Below are 18,349 nucleotides of genomic sequence, written 5' to 3'. Positions count from 1 at the left end.
AGATATTTCAGTGTTTGAAACCTCTTGCTATTTACCTAGGAAGACTGTTTGGGAAAAAAAATAATTCTGTTCTACTATATAACAAATACAGATATTTCAGTGTTTGATACCTCTTGCTATTTACCGAAGAAGACAATTTGGTAAAAAAAAAAAATATGTCCTTCTATATGAAAAATACAGATATTTCAGTGTTTGATACCTCTTGCTATTTACCAAAGAAGACCGTTTGGTAAAAAAAAAATGTCTGTCTACTATAAAAAAATACAGATATTTCAGTCTTTGATACGGCTTGCTATTTACCAAAGAAGATTATTTGGTAAAAAAAAATATCTGTCCTTCTATATAAAAAATACAGATATTTCAGTGCTTGATATCTCTTGCTATTTATTAAAAAAAAGAGTTTGGTAAAAAAAAATTCTGTTCTACTATATAAAAAATACAAATAATTCAGTGTTTGATACCTGTTGCTATTTACCTAGGAAGACCGTTTGGTAAAAAAAATCTGTTGTACTATATAAAAAATACATATATTTCAGTCTTTGATACCTCTTGCTATTTACCAAAGAAGCCTGTTTGGTACAGAAACATTTCAGTCCTACTATTAAAAAAATACAGAGATTTCAATGTTTGATAACTGTTTCTATTTACCAAAGAAACCGTTTGGTACAGGTACGTTTTTGCACAAATAAGTAAAGGAGGGCGACCTGTCGAATCTGTCAGGGGGTATACTCCCCGGGAGTCCGCCATTGTAGGACAGCAGCAGCACCGAACTGTTGGAGGCAGCAACACAAGTTGTCAAACAGGTCTGAGATGTGTGCAGAGCACCAATATGCTGATAGATGTATTGAGAGGGCATAATACAATCATACAGCCACGTCATGTGGAGAGTATTGTGGACTGGGTCTCAGGCGCCTCAAGTGCAGTAGGCTCTTCTTCTGCAGCAGCAGCAACAAGCACAGCTATGACATGACCAAAACAGGAGTTAGAGTGGCTAATGTGCCTGTACCTCACGATGACTCTCCCTTGTTGTTTGACGAACAGCCTGAGAATATGACAATGCGAATTTCAGAGCAAGAGGCAGACTCTGAGACCCTTGGAGAGTGTGGTCAGCACTTGCTGGGCGAGGGTTCTGGATCAGTGGCTGCATTTGCAGATGTTGGCTTATATGAAAATGAGGATGATGATGACCGTGATGCCACCTGGGAACCACCGGTGCGTGTAAGGGCTAGCAGCAGTTCCGAGACAGACATAGAGGAAATGCAGCACCAGCAACAGACTGGGGATGGAAGGGGCCGCCAATCGACCTCATGTGAGTCCCAAAGAAGAGACAGAGGAGTGGGAACAAACAGGGGAACAGTCAGAGACAATGTGACCGTGGGGGAGGTGGAGCTAGAGCAGATGCAGGGCACCCAGCAGATGCAGAGGCAGGCAAAGAAAACGAGCAGCAGGGTGGTTGCACGCACCTCTCCAGTGTGGTCCAGTGTGGTTTACGCTGAAAGACGATGATGGGTGCGTAGCAATCTGCATCCTGTGCATAGGACAGGCTGGATCACATTTTAGTACAACATCCCTGCTTTCCCACATGCGCAAAAACCACAAACCAAAGTGGGGCCAGTACTTGCGTTGTCTTGAAGGAGGTGCAACCACATCATCCTCCCTTCTTTCACCTAGATTGACCCCTTCTCCACCTCCAACTGTCATTGCTACTATGTCTAAGGAGGTTGGTGCCAGCCAGACTTCTAGCGACCATAAAGTATCAGCTCTGCCCGCAGGTTTCGTGGCGTCAGACGACATTTGTCACCTGCTAGTCGGGTGCTCCAGTAACCCCTTCAGCTCCCCTAGCTCCCAGTTCCTTCAGCCTACTCCACCAGAGTACTGCACAAGGCATCAGGCTATAGGCCCAACCAACAAAAGAGTCATCAAACTAAATTCACATCTAGCCAAACTATTGGCCTTGCAGCTACTGCCATACAGCATTATGGACTCTGCTCCTTTCCGTGACCTGATGACCTGTGCCGAGCAGCGGTGGAATATACCAAGCAGGCATTACTTCTCCCGTACAGCTGTTCCCAGTTTACATGCACATGTAATGAAAAACCTCTCCCAGGCATTGGCATTCTCGGTGTCTAGCCAATCCACGTCACCATGGACAGCTGGACAACCAGGCACAGAGTAGGATGCCAGGACCCACCGCTTCCTCCTGCTGCTGTCGCCTGTCAGTACTCCATTCAGAAAAATTGTATTACACATTTCTCGGTGGTTATGACGATGCACTTCACCCATCTCCCCATGACACTTACCAATGCAGTCTCCCCGATAGCTGACCAGAGGCTACACATTGCTACTGCTCTCTCTGACCCACGCTCCATCTCTGGTCCTCCATCCATTTGCCTAATGTCACCGCACTACTTGTCCACAACTTTACAGGTGGCATTCCTAACACACGTCATCCAGGTCATGATGCCAGCTAGCAATTATTATTATTTATAAACAGAATTTATATAACGTAAACAAATTATGCAGCTATATAAATTAAATAGGGGTGCGTACATTAAATAGCAATGCATTCTTCTGCTGTTTTGACCGCAGAGACTGTTGTTAGTGGGCTGAGTTCACCCTTTCTCATTGTCCTAATGTTTATGCTGCCTTCTGGAAGCTGTCCATCAAGCCAAAGTCCTATTTTCCTGCTGTCACTTTGCCTGCCATTTTCTTGAAAACCACTCGGTCTTTTGGAACTTTTTTATTTGTCCCCTGTTGTCACTGTTCTACTACACATACCTAGCAAACTTTTAGCATGTATAGGGGCTTTGCTATTAATGTTTCAAGTTGGCCCATTGACTTTATTGGAATTCACGAAATCGGTTCGCCGAAATTTCGCGGACTCATCAGAAGTTCGAGGCAATTTTCGCGAGACTGTCAGAGGCCTTCTCGCTCAATCCTAATCACTAGCACTAATTTTTAAAATTCCCTATCAAAATTTAAGAGACACTTTTTTCAGCTTTGCTTTAAATCTAATGAATTAATCAGCTGCTAAACAATAAAACAGGTAAATCTGTTTTTACATGTTTTTTTTATTATATTATCAAGTATGATTAATACAATGTTAATCTTTTTTTTTGTTTTCTTATGATAGTTTTAAAAAGTTGTAACTGATGTCAGCAGGCAGATATTTTATTTGTGAAATAAAGTCATTCAAATATCTAAAAATATCAGCAAATTAAAGTTTAAATATTAGTTCTAGAAGACATTAAGAAGTAGCAAGGCATGTTACTTTAGTATTCAACAGCATTAAAGAGGGGATTAGGACTATTTAAATCATCCTGGTTTAATTTAAATGACAATGAGCTTAAAGAATGAAAAAAAAGGAATGTATTATGCGTCTGTTACAGTCTATCTCCTAGGGTTCTTCAAATAAATAGGGAACAGAAACATTGCAAAGGCTAGATTATGAAATTACTCTAAAGTAGGAATTACATGAGTTTACCTAATACAATGGTTGATAGGGAGTTCATCCAGCTGAGTGGTCAGTATAGCACAGTTAGGTGCCAGTCATTCAGTTGTGGGTAGGTCCTAGGTGGCGCAGCCCTCTGTGTGTGATTCCGGGTTCTTTCCTGGGTTCTAGCTGCTCTTTAACTCCCACTGCCTGATAATTCCATGATCCCCTCCTGTGTCCACTTTTTTATTCCATCAGAAGTTCTAGGTCACCACATGGGGCATAGCCAACAACATTTGACATGACTGCTCAAGTTGCCTTAGTAGAGGCAACTTGTTCCACTTTTGTGTAGTTTTTTGTAGAGTTTATTATCTTGTGAGCTATACTTTTTGGCTTCAATTGAGCTATGGTACTGACTTCAGTTAAGATCTTTCTGTCTTTTCTTCCTTTTTCTGTCTTCTTTCTAGTGACTTCCTGAGAAAGAAGGAAGAAATAAAGTGTAAGAGTAAGAGTAAGGAAGTTACAAAGCAAAGGAGAATAAAAAGGGAAGGATGATGGAGGAAAGAAGGAAAGAAAAAAAGGCAAGGTGGGGTGAAAAAGGGAAGGAAACAATACAAAAGTGAAAAAGAAGTAAGAGAGGTAAGAAACATGGGAGTAAAAAATGGAAGATTTATAAAAGGGGTATAAAAATTAAAAAGGAAAAAAAATGAAAATAAGAAAGAGAAGCGGGAAGGATGGGAAAGTAAAACAAGGACAGACATAGAGAAAAAAAGAGAGTAAGGGAGTTAGGAAGCAAAGGAGTAATTGTATGAAATGTAGAAACGGAAAAAGAAAGAAAGAGAAGTAAGAAAGCCAGAAAGAAAAAAATTAGGAAAGCAGAGCGAGAAGGAGGAACGAAGGGAAGAAGAAAGAAAAAAGAAAGGATGGGAAAGTAAAAATAGAAAGAAAAAGAAGGAAAGAAAAGGAGAGAAAAAAAGATAAAGAAGAAAGAGAAAGAGAACAAAGGGAGCTAAGAAACGGGGAAGTAAGAAAAGTGGAATGAGCAGAAGGAAGAGAAAGAGGAAAGAAAGCTTGAAATAAAAATGGAGGTTAAAGAGTTAAGAAGCAAGGGAATAAAACAAGTAAAAAGGGAGAGAGGACGAAAAAAAAAAGACGGAGGAAAGGGAAGGTCAAAAAAAGCAGGAAAAATGAAAAGAAAAGAAAAAAAGAAGAAAATGAAAGTTAAGAAGCAGGGGGCTAAGAAAAGTAAAAAAGGAAAGATTAATAAATAATGTAGGAAAGTGGAAAAAGAGGTAGGATAGAAAAAATAAAAATAAAGGGAAGTATGTAAAGTAATGTTGAGTATATGATCAGTTTTTTAGAGTTAAGTTTTTCTTTAAATCTGCCGGGTGCTCGGGTTATGTATCATTGTTGATGATCTATCGGCTGGCTGTATTCTTGACAAAAATGTAATACTCTCTGTACAACACATATCACACAGAGATCATATCTGTCTCAGAAATATCTTTCTAATAGATGACAGAACAGTGTTGTCTGTGGGAGTTTGTTTTTTTTCTTCCTGAATGAAGCAGACATCCGCCATTGTGTCTGACGCGTTTCATGAAATTCTCTGGTCCTTTACAGGCTAGATATTTTTTAAAGATGGTGATATTTTCAAACTGCCTTGAAATAAAGTGCCTTCATATGGATCCCTCAGAGTGAGTCAGCAGTGTACCCTGGCGTGATACTTTCATTATATCACTTATGGTAGCCGTAGTCCTTTCATGGTTTTCACGCCTTTCACAGCAAACACCATTGGGAAAATTTAACAAGAAGATCGCAGGCACATTTCAGGCATTCAAATAATAAAGAGGAAAAATGACTTTATTATTACAACTGGAATAAAATGAGGAAAACTGTTGTACAAGTTAGAAATAAGTGTGACAGTTTTCTTACTTGCCTTAACTTGTTTTCTTTATTTTAGTTTTAGAGAAAAATAACTATTTCTGTGTGAAATGCCACCTATGCATTTCTTCTTAGCTGATTCAAGTATTTCGCCCTTCAGTTTGTTTAAAGCCTTGTCTGGCAGTGAAAGAGACCTGATTTTGGCAGCCGCAGTACATAATGCTTACAAGATTTGCCCCTCCGTCAGGTTGTGAATGTAGAATTAAAGGCCTGTTATTTTTCAAACTTTTTTTTTAAAGGGGAAAATAAAATCACATGGGCTCCACCTGTGCATATCCCCCCACCTTTCACAGATTAAAGCATTTTGTATGTTTGAAATAAATATTACATGTTTAGTCAGGTTGAAAAAAGACATAAATCCATCAAGTTCAACCATTAGGCAAATAAACATAGCCCAGATATAAACCCTATAGACAGTTGACACAGAGGAAGCCAGGAAAATTATGGTGGGTCACTTGCTCGTAAATGAGGTGTCACCAAGATTCTTTTTCCAATGGTATTTTTAGGGCCAAAATATTGGTTTATACTTGATTATATATGGTAACTGATTCCTTGTGATGCTTCTCTCTCTCCTATCCTAAGTGCTGCTGTATAGGGACTAGAAGAGACTGATACTAGGTCTAAGGCTGCTTCCATGTAAAAAAAAAAAAAAAAAAGAAAATATTATATATTATTAATGCAGAGCTCTCCAAGACAGTAGAATATAAACTATTACTGGAGAACCTAGGTGAACCAGCAAACCTAGAATGGATTTCATAAAACAGATCCATTCCAGGTTTGCTGGATCACCTAGGTTTTTCCATGATAGTTTATCTTGTCTAGTCTCGGAGAGCTTTGATATATTGGACCCATTATGTGGAACTTCAGATTCACTAAAAAGAAAAACTGAATAAACTTTCAATTTATATTAGACAACTTTATATTATATTTAAAACTGTAAACATGTACTTTGTTTCCTCAGCAACAGTATCATTACACCACATATGATGCCCGCTGTGTTGGCTTCCTCCCACACTGTTGATCCTATTATAAATTGCCAGCTGGGTTGACAAGTGTCAGACGAGTGGGAGACGTTTGCCTCAGATGGTCATCAGTCTTTATGAGTTGATGTAAAGCACACCTTGTCCTGTTCTCATTCAGATTGTCAACATGGCCTGGCATGTTCACCAAAGCATAAATGTTGGAGTTGCCAAGTTCTACACCAAGACCATACCCTACGCCATGGGGTACCCATTATGAACAGACAGACCATAAATGTCTGTTCAATGCATTGGTTGTATTTTGTTTAAGATTACAGCTTACCTAGAAATGATGATAGGAAATAAGTGTAAATGTTTTATTACAGTTACCTCCGTGCCCTCCTTTCCAAGATATAGCAAGATATGGCAAACAGCATGTGGGCATTACAGTGGTATCTTTGGCCTAAGGCTTCTTCTGTGTCCCTTAAAGAACTAAACTGAAAAGTGCCTAAAACAAAAAAAAAACAAACCTTACCTTCAATCCCACAGTACGATCCATCTGGAGGTCTCTTCCATCCGTTCCTGCGTTGTCCCGGCATCCATCCTCGAGCCGGCGTGCCGTGCCGCGCCATCTTCTCCTCTTCTTCTGGGTTCTTCTTCCCATGTTACCCGACCCAGGTGCGAGATCGTGTGACGTAGGTTGGAAAATAAACTTGTCAGTCTCACTGCGCATGCATGAGATCGGCAAATTTTTCACGAAACGGTTTCTTGCACAGAAGGAGCACCCACGAGGCTTTGCGCTCCCATTCATTCTCGATCCCTAGGTGACTGAGAATTGGGGGGCTGTGCTGCACCCTTTTTTTTAAATGCATTAAAAAAAAACTGAATTTTTACCTAACAGAAAAGGTTTGTCTACCCTTTTATGTAAAGTGAAATTTCTGAGTTTAGGTACGTTTTAATGGGCCTGATTTATTAAAGCTCTCCAAGACTGGAGAGGATACACTTTCATCAGTGAAGCGGGGAGATCCAGCAAACCTAGAATGGATCTAGCCCAGGATTAAAAACATTTGCTAACAAATACTGACTTTTAAGAAATCCATTCCAGGTTTGCTCAATCACTGATGAAAGTGTATCCTCTCCAGTCTTGAAGAGTTTTAAAAAATCAGGCCCAATGTTTCAGGTATATTGCTAATATAATTAGTAACTGAAATGAAAACCGCCATTTCTAGTGGCTAATTCAATTTTAAAGCAAAACTATACTTACCTCCATTGTAAGATCCAATGCCGGTGAGCATCAACATCTTCCCAATGGCTTTTTAAGGTTTGGGATCCTTGGCTAGGCCAGGATTACCTAACTACTGTACATACCCACAATTGTTAATTCAACTTAATACCTGGTAGACCCATGGAAATAAGTGTAATTACCACTACACACTAATATCCAGCTTTTCTTACATTTCCTTCACACTCTTTTTCAGCCTAAGAGCCTTGCCAGCCTCTATCCTGATTGTCTTCCGTCCCACCAGCCTTGATCTCCACTGGCTTCTGTTTCTCCAGATTTTGTCCCTGCCACCTGTTAGATATTTTATGCTGGATTTCAGGTATGTTGCTGAATCAATTTTATTGCATTCCCCATTTCACACCATATCAATCTGTTTTTTTTTCTACTTTACATGCCCCTTCTTGGTTTGTGGCATGCTGCATGCATTGAGTGACACCCTAAGTTATTACTATGGGTGATGCCAAATCAAGTGATGCCACTGAGCAAGACAATTGGTGGGGATTATAGGACCTGAGTACTCTGAAACAAAGTTGAAGGAGGAAGCCACCATGATTACAACTTGAGGGGCCCAAGTAAATGCTGCAGAGTTGCCCACTGTTGGCTTTACCATTTTAATGCCCTGTTCACTTTTCTACAATTTAACAATTTACACTTTCACCCATGCAAGTAGAATAATCAACACCTCCAGACCTTCTTGCACCATCGGTATTAATTAGGAAATGAATAGGATGGTTTCCAAAATTTGTACTTCACCCATCATGTTCTTAACAACTCCTTTGACACATTCTATAGTTATTGGACTCAGACACGTGTGTTACCAGTGTGCCTATCAATGCTAATAAAGGAGGAAAAAGATACACAGTTTCATTCTGCAGGACCAGGGGATCTGTAGACCCTTCAGTGTCAGCCACCTTGCACTTCCCTGCTGCCTGCACCAGCTCTGCTCAGGGATCATCTCCTCGGCTCACTTCCTGGTCCAGATCTTGTGACTTCCAGTCAGCTTCTCCCTTACCTCAGAGGAATAGAGTAATCCGCAGATGCACTCAACCCTGCTGGTGGAGATGTGAACACCACCTACCTTTCGTCTCCAGCACTCCCTCTGGTGGTAGGGAAAGGTCCCAGCAGGTCACATGGCTCCCCTTCATCACCTGACCCTACCTATAAAAGGAAGTGACAGGCAACAGGAAGTTGCCTGAATAAGGAGTCCCTTGTTCCAGGTTCCTGCCTCTGCCTTCAGCTACTGATTCTGTGTGTACAAATTCTGGTTTTGATCTTTGACTACTCCTGCTTGCGGCCTGCCCTGACCTTTGGGTTGTTCGACCTGGATTCGTTCTTGCACCTCACCTAATTCCTGTTTGTCAGCAGTCACCTGCTTCTGCGTGCACGTTGGCCGCAACCTATTAGTTGCCCACAGTGTAACATCCTCACCTCTAGAGGCTCTGGTAAGGACCGAGCAGCTGCTTAGACTCTGCGCCCTGCACACGTCTGTGCCAACTGAGCTGGTGACATGGTCCACCATCCTGGTCTGAGGCACAGTGACACACAGGTTGGGATCATGTCATTTTAATTTTTTTCTCTTTTTAAATACTGTAAGTGTTTTAAATTGAAACGTCACTGATATTTTTTATTCCCATCATTTTCTTGGCATTTTGAATGATTACTGTTTGGATTGTTAGCAGTGACGGTCACATTTCCTGCCTTAGGTTTATATTCGAGTTAAATTCTTTTTTCTTTTTTTTCAGGTAAAATCAGGTAAGTAAAAACATTTTCAAAGAGAGAGGAACCGGCTTGATTTCTTTGACATTTCCAAATCATGTTGATATACGCATGACAGCAAATATATGAGCCTTTTCCTATAAGAATACCACTAAAGGTCATCAAAGTTGAAAAAATGAAGAATTACAGGGAAATGGTAGCGAGGAGATAGGTGCTGGCAATGAGACGTCACGTACCTGATTATTAATATCATTTATAGCAAGGACTCAGAGGTGTATCGTCAGGCCTTTATGTCAGAAAACCCATTACAACTTATAAACAGCTTTACTTCTTCTGTCAGCCACACATCCTGGGAATCGCTGCTAATATTCAAGAGCAATCAATATCAGTTTAGGACTATTATTTGCTTGTCAAATATTCTGTAGATTTGCAGAGGATTACCATAAACCTACAGCGAGCAACGATTACCAGCCTGGGTTCTTTTTCACAGGATAGAGTTTATACTAGTGCCCCAAAATGCAGCTTTTAGATTTCAATGCCAGCCCATAGATTTAAGAAGACTTGTGTCCAATTCATAGGCTGCCATTTTTTTATGTTGACCCTTCTAGAAGAGCCATGTACCAGGCCAAGCCGTCCATCAAAGATGAAATTTACAAGGGTTGGAACAAACCATTTAACACTTCCTGGAGGGGGGGGCCCTCAATAGTCATCCTTTGTTCAAATGGTTTAAGATTAATTACTATAGGAAATTAAATTACAACTTTTAGATTTCAAGTCCAGGTCATAGAAAGATAAAATAAAGAGGACTCGTGTCCAATTCTTAGGCTGCCATTTTATTATGTTGACCCTTCCAGTAGTGCCATGTACCAGGCAAAGCTGTTCATCAAAGTTGAAAGTTACAAATGTTGGAACAAACCATTTACCACTTCCAGGGGTGCTTACAATGGTCAGCCTGTAAGATTTTTACTTCTTCTCCAAAAGGAAAAAAAGGAAAAAAAAGTTGGAGCTAGTCTTTTTTTGTCACTTGTCCAAAATCCTATAACATTACATGTCCATTTCCGATTACCCAATCCACAGGGGGCACAATTCTTTGTGATTTCAATAGAAAGCAGACAGCATTGTCACCCTTGTAAAGGTGGTGAAAAATCTGAGACATATCCTAGCAGGATCAACAGGTACTAAAATAGTATTACTGGGGATGTATCATATATTATCTTAGATTGTAAGCTCTTCTGGGTAGGGTCCTCTCCTTCTGTGTCACTGTCTGTATCTGTCTGTGATTGCAACCCCTATTTAATGTACAGCGCTGCTTAAAATGTTGGCGCTTTATAATAGTAATATATTTATAATAATAAAATTATTAATAGTAGACCAATCATATTTAAGGAAATCTCATGCATATGGTATATTGTTCTTGTAATTGTTGTTACAGTGTTTTTAATCCTATTAAATGTGCGGTTTATTAATATGATACCTGGCGATCCGTCATGAAGTTCAGGGTTTAGTATTTTTTGAGAAGACAAACTTCCTTCGAATCTTGTATTGTCACACTAGCACCCCTGGTGGAGACTACAAGCAGCTGTGCTGACACACATTTACTTACCCTAGTGAATGCGATGAAAAGTCCTTCCTGTCGTTGCTTATCAAACCACCACGGCAGATTGATGAACGACCATTTAGGATAGACCTCTGTTCACTCCTATGGAGGAGAATGCAGTGAGGTGCCATTCTTTCATCCTCCTCTCTCTATAGAACAGAAAGGCACTTGTGTACGTTGCTCAATCAATCATCTATCACTGGAAACAATCACAAACTATGTGCAGCTGACAATGAAGCAAATGTAAGTGGACTGACAGAAGGTGAAAAGGGCTGAATGAGATCAGCAATCAGGATCTTGTATTGTTATTATTTAAAGGAACCCCAAAAAAATGAAAAAAAAAAATAAATGCAAAAAAAAAAGAAAAAACATACTAAAAAAGGAAAAGAAAAAGTCATCCTGTCAATGCCATTCATCAATCCATATACATTAATCCATATAATAGTCCACAGCACGGTGCCTCCTATCTATTCTCCCCCCTCCCTTCTACATAGTACAGAATGGCTATGTGTGTACAATGCTCGTTCCAGCATCTGTACATGGAAGCAATTAAGAAAGATCATTTCCAGTGTCAGAAATCTGATGTCTGTACCTGGCTTCAGTAAAGGATATTTTGTTTGCTAAACTACTACATATCAAAAATAATTCCCATTAAGTCAAATATTAACTTTCTTACCTTTTCTCATCCTTTCTGGTGTCTCCCCATTTCTGATCTCCTGCATCTTCTTTGCAACCCAATCCTGACTACAAACACTCCACTGATGGCTTCCTGATATTGAGAACAGTGAACAATGCCAGCATAATGGACGTTGATGATTTCCTTGACGTGGAAACCAAGCCACCTAAAAGTGCATGTGACAACGAGGGACAATAGAGGAGAACAATTAGGAGATGGGAACAGAGTGTTGTCACCTTATACCAGGAAGCACGTAAACAAGAACCTTCAGGATCACCTGGTTTTGTATATAAAAACACTTTTAAAAATTCAATAACGTATTAAAGCTTACATAAAACTCTCTTAGGTTGTAAGCTCTTCTGGGCAGGGTCCTCTTCTCTTATTTCATTGTTTGTATCTGTCTGTCATTTTCTACCCCTATATGTTGGCGATATATAAATACTTTTTATTATTAATATTACAACATATAAACAATAATAATAATAAATAAATAATAAATAACCATCCTGGAACATAAAGTAGTATTATTATTATTAATATTAATAATAATAATAATAATAATATTAATTAATAATAAACAGGATATATATATAGCGCCAACATATTACGCAGCGCTGTACTTTAAATAGGGGTTGCAAATGACAGACAGATACAGGCAGTGAAACAGACCCTGCCCTAAAGAGCTTACAATCTAGCATGAGTTTGTAACTAACATTCACTAGTTCCATCATCTATTCCTGAAGAAGCACGCCTTGCGAAACGCGTTGATTTATGACACTATAACTTGCGTCATGTTCTATGATGTTTCTAATATAATTTTTAATATAAAAAAAAATTATGGTTTTATATATAATTTAGGATAAAATTATTTGAGATAAGATGCCTTAAAAGTCTAAATATACTGTTTACATGTGATTGGGTTTATATATACTTTTTGGAGGTGTGGTTGTTGGATGGGTGGCGGCTATATAAATACTATATAATAATATTATTATTAATAATAATAATAATCAGAAGAAGAATAGTGATTGGGTTCACTTATGTTTTAAAGTCAATCTAAACCCTTGGGAGGGGGGAGCAAAAATTTGAAAATAATTATTTACATTTATTAATAAAAACACTGCCAATTCTTTGTTTTATTTTTTTGTTTAGTTTTTTTTGTTTTGTTTACAATAACAATATAAATTCATGCTGAATTGCTTATATTTCTATGGTAAGCAAATTCAAGATCTAATACCGACTCAAGAAATCCTAAAGCCAACAAACTTTTTATTTCTCAACTTTTTAGGGTTTTCCCATTTGTAATAAAAGTAACTTTTGTTGTTTTGTCAGTTGCGTGATTGATGACTGGCAAAGCTTTCATGGTTCCTGTGCTGAGGGAGGAGGCAGAATCTATGATGTCACTCCTTTGTCTTACTGATCTCTGGAAAGATTTACTTAGAAGGTTGCCAGTGTTGTGTCTATAAACTCTGCAAAACATCACTGACAGCCATTAACACTTCCTGCAACAGGAATGAGGCAAGCGGAATGTACTCACCAATGTCAGGGAGTCTTCTAATGGACTAATCAGGGCTGATTCATTTCCATATAGAAGCTTCCCGAAAAGGCACAGGAAAAATCCTTTACAACAAATTACAAATATATATATATATATATATATATATATATATATATATATATAAAATATAAAATGAATATAAATCTTCAGCAACTGTCCCAGATGTGGAGGTCAGTCTCTCTTTCTTCGTACAGATGTCCTCCTTTTTGGGTCGGTTTCTGACCTTATTAAAAAAATTAAAACAAAATCCTTTTCAGGTCTCTAAATTATTAATTATTTCTCATATTGTGCAGTAAAAAAGAACTAATCCTTACATTAATATTTTTTATTAAATTTTCGTCAGATAGATTCAATATTGCAGAAAGAAGGTCCAGACCTAGATATCCCTTCTACCTTAAAATAAGCTTACCTGCCTAATTGCAATTTTTTTACACTCACCAATGCTTATTCTTTTATTGAATGCACAACCTCCATACTGCTTCTCTTCTTGGTTTTGATCTTTAGCTGGGCTGGGAAGACATCTTGTATCTCACTTGTATTGTAGCACATCTCAAACATCATATTCTGAGCTGCACATACGCAGCTATAAGCATTTTCCAAAATGGAAGGCAGCAATTAGATAGGTAGGTGGGATTTGTTGCAGAAGCTACATCACTGGTCCCGTTCTGCAATAAGGACCTGGCTGCTGACAAATTATTTCTGGGAACTAGTTTTGCAATTTGTTGCATTTGGATTTGTTATGACCCGCTAAAAGAAAGCGTGGCAGGGATGTGTAATTTGCCTACTTATCCCCCAAAAATTTATCAGTAATATATTGAGTCTACTGCATGCAGGAGGAAGCATTGTCCTCTCTCCAGGTGCTCAGGTTGAACATTAGGGGCCTGATTTAATAAAGCTCTCCAAGGCCGGAGAGGATACACTTTCCTCAGTGAAGCTGGTTGATCCAGCAAACCAGAAATGGATTTCTTCAAAGTAATTTGCTATTTGCCAGCAAATGTTTTAAATCCTGGACCAGATCCATTCCAGTTTGCTGGATCATCCAGCTTCATTAATAAAAGTGTATCCATTCCAGCAATGGAGAGCTTTAATAAATCAGGCCCTATAACTTTGTTGCAAGTCACAAGGATAGAGGTTGATCCATATTCGACATTTGTGATCACATTGAAGAAGTACACAGGTATTAGGTTTTACGTAGTTGGGTCATCTCTGAGAACGCATCTTAATCCAAGTGGACACTCACCATGGGACAAAGGTGACTTTGTTCTTCTTCATAAGAAACAGATGAAGGTATGATTGTAATAAATTCCATATTGTGCTACACTTTTTATGTATGTACTTTCCAACAGACCTATATCTGAAGCCAGGTATGCTTTAAAATACATGTCATGGAGATAGTGGCTGCCATGGACAATGGTGGCTTCCATTTTTTTACCATTAAAATGCAAGCCTCGTGGTTTGTCTGACTTCTATAGTCCTGGGTCACAAACCAGGAACAAATATTACCTCCGTGGGAATAATGGCCACACATACCACCTGTTTATTGGTCATGGCCACTTTCCTGGAACTTGATTCAAGTTTTGTTATGTGTTTAGATGCAACCAGCGCCTTGCGAAATTCCTTTATATTTAGACGTCAAAGACAAAAACTTAGGATGGAAACAGGCATCAGGGTAGGATACAACAAGCTCGGCATACTGAACATAGCTAGAAGTGAACTCCTTGTTGGAACTGATGAAAGTGTAGGAAGCAGAAGCCCTGAGCAAACAAAGAAACAGGAAAATCTCCAAAGGAAGTTGGCTACGTCACAGGGCAGTGATTCCCAAGCCTCTCAGATCTACTGCTTCAGCTGTGGAGTTCTGATCGGCCACTTCAAATGAAAATATTCTATTTAATAGGTAAGAAATCTTATAAAGGGCACTTTTCTTATTAGGCGATGGGTTCTAGGAAGCACCATGGCTGCTATTGTGCATATCTTGTGTTTCTGTGTGATGTAGATCATTGGGGAAATGAAAAGACTTGACAGTAGACTTTGAATGTCGCAGTTCTCAGCAATGCCTGGCCCCTAGAGAGAACTTCTGCCAGGTTCAGGAGGTACTTCAGATTGTTCATCTCTAGAGCTGCCAACATTATGAAAAGAACTACCAATGGCGCATTGATTATGAGCTGATAGATTAACCAGATATCATGATATTGCCACTACAGGTCAGCTTAACGCATAGAGATCTGTAACTGTAGAAAAAGACCAAACCCACCAAATGTGCTTCTTTTTATATTTGGGTTTTATTTATTATCTTTTTATGTTTTCTGATTATAGGTATAAATACCTTTATTTAGCCCAAACATTTAAGCTCACTTAGTGTTGGCTGATTGATTGAGCTAAATGTCTATTCTGATCACCTGTTACTCTTTCAGCTAATACTTTCCAAAAATTGTTCTGAACTGAAGCTTAGGGGGTCATACTCCATCATTCTTTATCTCCTAAACCTTACTCATACCCTTAATGTGTTGAACAGTTTTGATCAAATCCCTGTTTTTCTTTTTTTTCTTCAATGCGGTACAAATTAGCTTTCTATATTATGTCTTGATATGTTATATCCTTCAGACCTTGTACCTTTCATTTTTGTTGACCATCTTTAGACTTTTTGGGCCTGATTCATCAAAGCTATCCAAGACTGTAGAAGATAGATTATCATGGGAGGAGGCGGGTGATCCAGTAATCCTGTAATGTATCTGGTGCAAAATTGAAAAGATTTGTCAACTAAAAGGCAAATGAGTTTAAGACAACTCATTACAGGTTTGCTGGATCATCCAGGTTTTCCCATGACAGCATAGCTTCACCAGGAGAGCTTTAATAAATCAGGCCTAATAGGTGCATCATTATATCTGAGAATATATTTTTGTGAGAGACGTCTATTTATCAGGTTCCATATATATATAAAATCCAGCTTTCTTTTAACAATCACCCAAAAAAAGGCACAAATCACTAAGATTTATTGCATATGCTATTTGCTTTAAAACCAAATGTTTTCAATGACCCATTGGGATGAAAAACTCTTATTGACTGTAAATGAAGAAAGTCTTTTCCCAAGTAATCATCATTAAACCCATTGTTAGGTTTAGCAGTAGACATATGGGTGGCTTAGTCACTGTATAACTACTGGCTACACCTTTTTCCATTATCAGTAGTAATAAAATTAAGTAATAATAAGTATATATTATAAAACATCCTATTAGAGTGGGCTTACTTAGGACTCTAATACCTATGTATTACCTATAGGCCATGTTGGCCCTAGGTATAGCTCAGTAAGTGGAGCCTCAGCTTTCCTATAATTCCTATATGTTTATAGAGTCACTTCTTTCCAGCTAGTATTCCTAATTTGAGTTTTTAAAGCTGAAGTCCAGGCATATATATAAAAAATAATAAAGTTTAGTAATACATCTTTTAATGTTGGAAGATGCTGGCTTTTAATGAAGAAAAAAACTAGAAGTGAGGATGCTGCTCACTGCAAATTATTGTGTTTAGTTCCAGCTCATTGCAGTGCATCAAAATGTGCTGTGCAAAAGTGTAATTTGTCCAACTGGTGAAATTTAATCTTGCCCACAAAAAACCTAATGCTGTTAGTGTGAATGGGAAGTATTTTGTATGTAGGATCCCATTCTTCACCTGTCCTATTGAAAATGCTATTTGCCTGGCTGTCATACTAGTTCCGGAGCTACAAGTATGCAGATTGACAGGCCTATTTATTAATGTTTTTATACAAGAGTCACGAAATTCAGATTCATTTTTCTAATTGAATTTAGATAGAGTCATATGAATCTTGAGTGTAAAATATAAGTGATATCACCAATAAGTGTATTGTTCCACAATATCATTGTCAGCATTCTCAAGCTATAACATTGAGACAAGAAACAAAGAAAGAAACACAGATAGGTAGCATTTGAGAAAGCAAAATTAAAAATCGGGAAAAGAAGAGAGACAATGCAAGAAGAGTGGAGATTAGAGAAACACATAAAAGAGGGGTGAAAAAGATAGCAAGGGAACCATGTGCAAGGGCAAAGCAGACTGGCCAGAAAGGGTCAGGTCAGTCAGGTGCAGGGTCAGACTCCATTTGGACCTGGCTCCCCTTCTGTTTAGCCCAGATCCTCCATTTGTACCTGATTCTTTTGCTGACCCTTCATTTGCATCTTGTTCCCTTGCTGGTTAGTCTGGACCCTCAACCTAACTTTTGCAATGCTGGAACTTTTAGACATAGGGAAGGAGAGCCCAGGAAGTTTACCTAGTATGAGCCCGTAATTTCTGATGGTGGCCCTGGTATCTTATCAAAGTCTAAAATGTTATTATTACATTTGTATTATTTGTTTGTGCTGGCTGCATGTTGCATATACAGATTGTCTTTTTTCTTTGCAGTGTGTTTATTCCTGTTGCTGCACCACGGCCAGCAGTGTTCATTCCCGTGCCATTCAAATGCGGAGTGTAAAGTGGAGAAAGGGATTCGAGGATGTTACTGCAATACAGGATATACAGGAGATGGAATTAAATTCTGTGAAGGTAGGAACACTTTTAAACATTTTCTTTTATCTTCGTTGTGTACAATTGGCTAAAAAAGCTATATAGCCAAACATTTGTTAACACTTGGCTGTCACAACAATTAGCTGATTGGAACAAAACAATGGGCAATACTATGAAGCTGCTTATCTTCCCTCATTTCAGATTCAATAACTTTTTTTAAAAGCTTACCAAATGATTTTAAAATATATTTGTTCAAATTTGTGCCTGCTCAGCCTAAAAAACATTTGTGAGATGGGATAATGATCATGACCAAGAAGATCTACCTTGCAATCTGTGTTCCTATTCACCCTAAATGTGTTTAGTAGGGTTGTGGTGAAGTCTCTGTCCCACCCACTTGAGTTCCTCCACACCAAACTGGTAAACCATGTCCTTATAGATAAATAAAAAAGAAACATGGCCTCTAAAATCCCTGTTAGACTACTGCATATCATCTGAAGGCTGCCCAACAGGAACTTGTCCTCATCCAAATGCATACCCCAAAGAGGTGCACAGGTGGCAATCTACATCTCCAACTTCTACATCCAACAACATCTACATCTCCACAAGCAAGGTTTTCTTTTTTCAAACAAATTTACTAATGTAAGTTACAACTGACCAGTTTAATTTAACCTATAT

The 18,349-nt window shown here is 38.6% G+C and overlaps 1 protein-coding gene across 1 annotated transcript in view; it reads left to right on the top strand.

The window, feature by feature from the left end:
- Positions 1–14,902: 14,902 nt before the first annotated feature.
- ADGRL4 (adhesion G protein-coupled receptor L4) overlaps positions 14,903–18,349 on the top strand; it is a 107,893-nt gene continuing 104,446 nt past the window's right edge. The window contains exons 1-2 of the mRNA XM_072419528.1: positions 14,903–15,059; positions 17,573–17,713. Of these exons, the coding sequence (XP_072275629.1) occupies positions 15,038–15,059; positions 17,573–17,713 (163 nt within the window). The 5' untranslated portion in view covers positions 14,903–15,037. The remainder of the gene's footprint in view (positions 15,060–17,572; positions 17,714–18,349) is intronic.

Source organism: Pyxicephalus adspersus, chromosome 8, assembly GCF_032062135.1.
Source record: "Pyxicephalus adspersus chromosome 8, UCB_Pads_2.0, whole genome shotgun sequence".
Classification (NCBI taxonomy): domain Eukaryota; kingdom Metazoa; phylum Chordata; class Amphibia; order Anura; family Pyxicephalidae; genus Pyxicephalus; species Pyxicephalus adspersus.
This window is presented reverse-complemented; position numbering and strand designations above follow the sequence as displayed.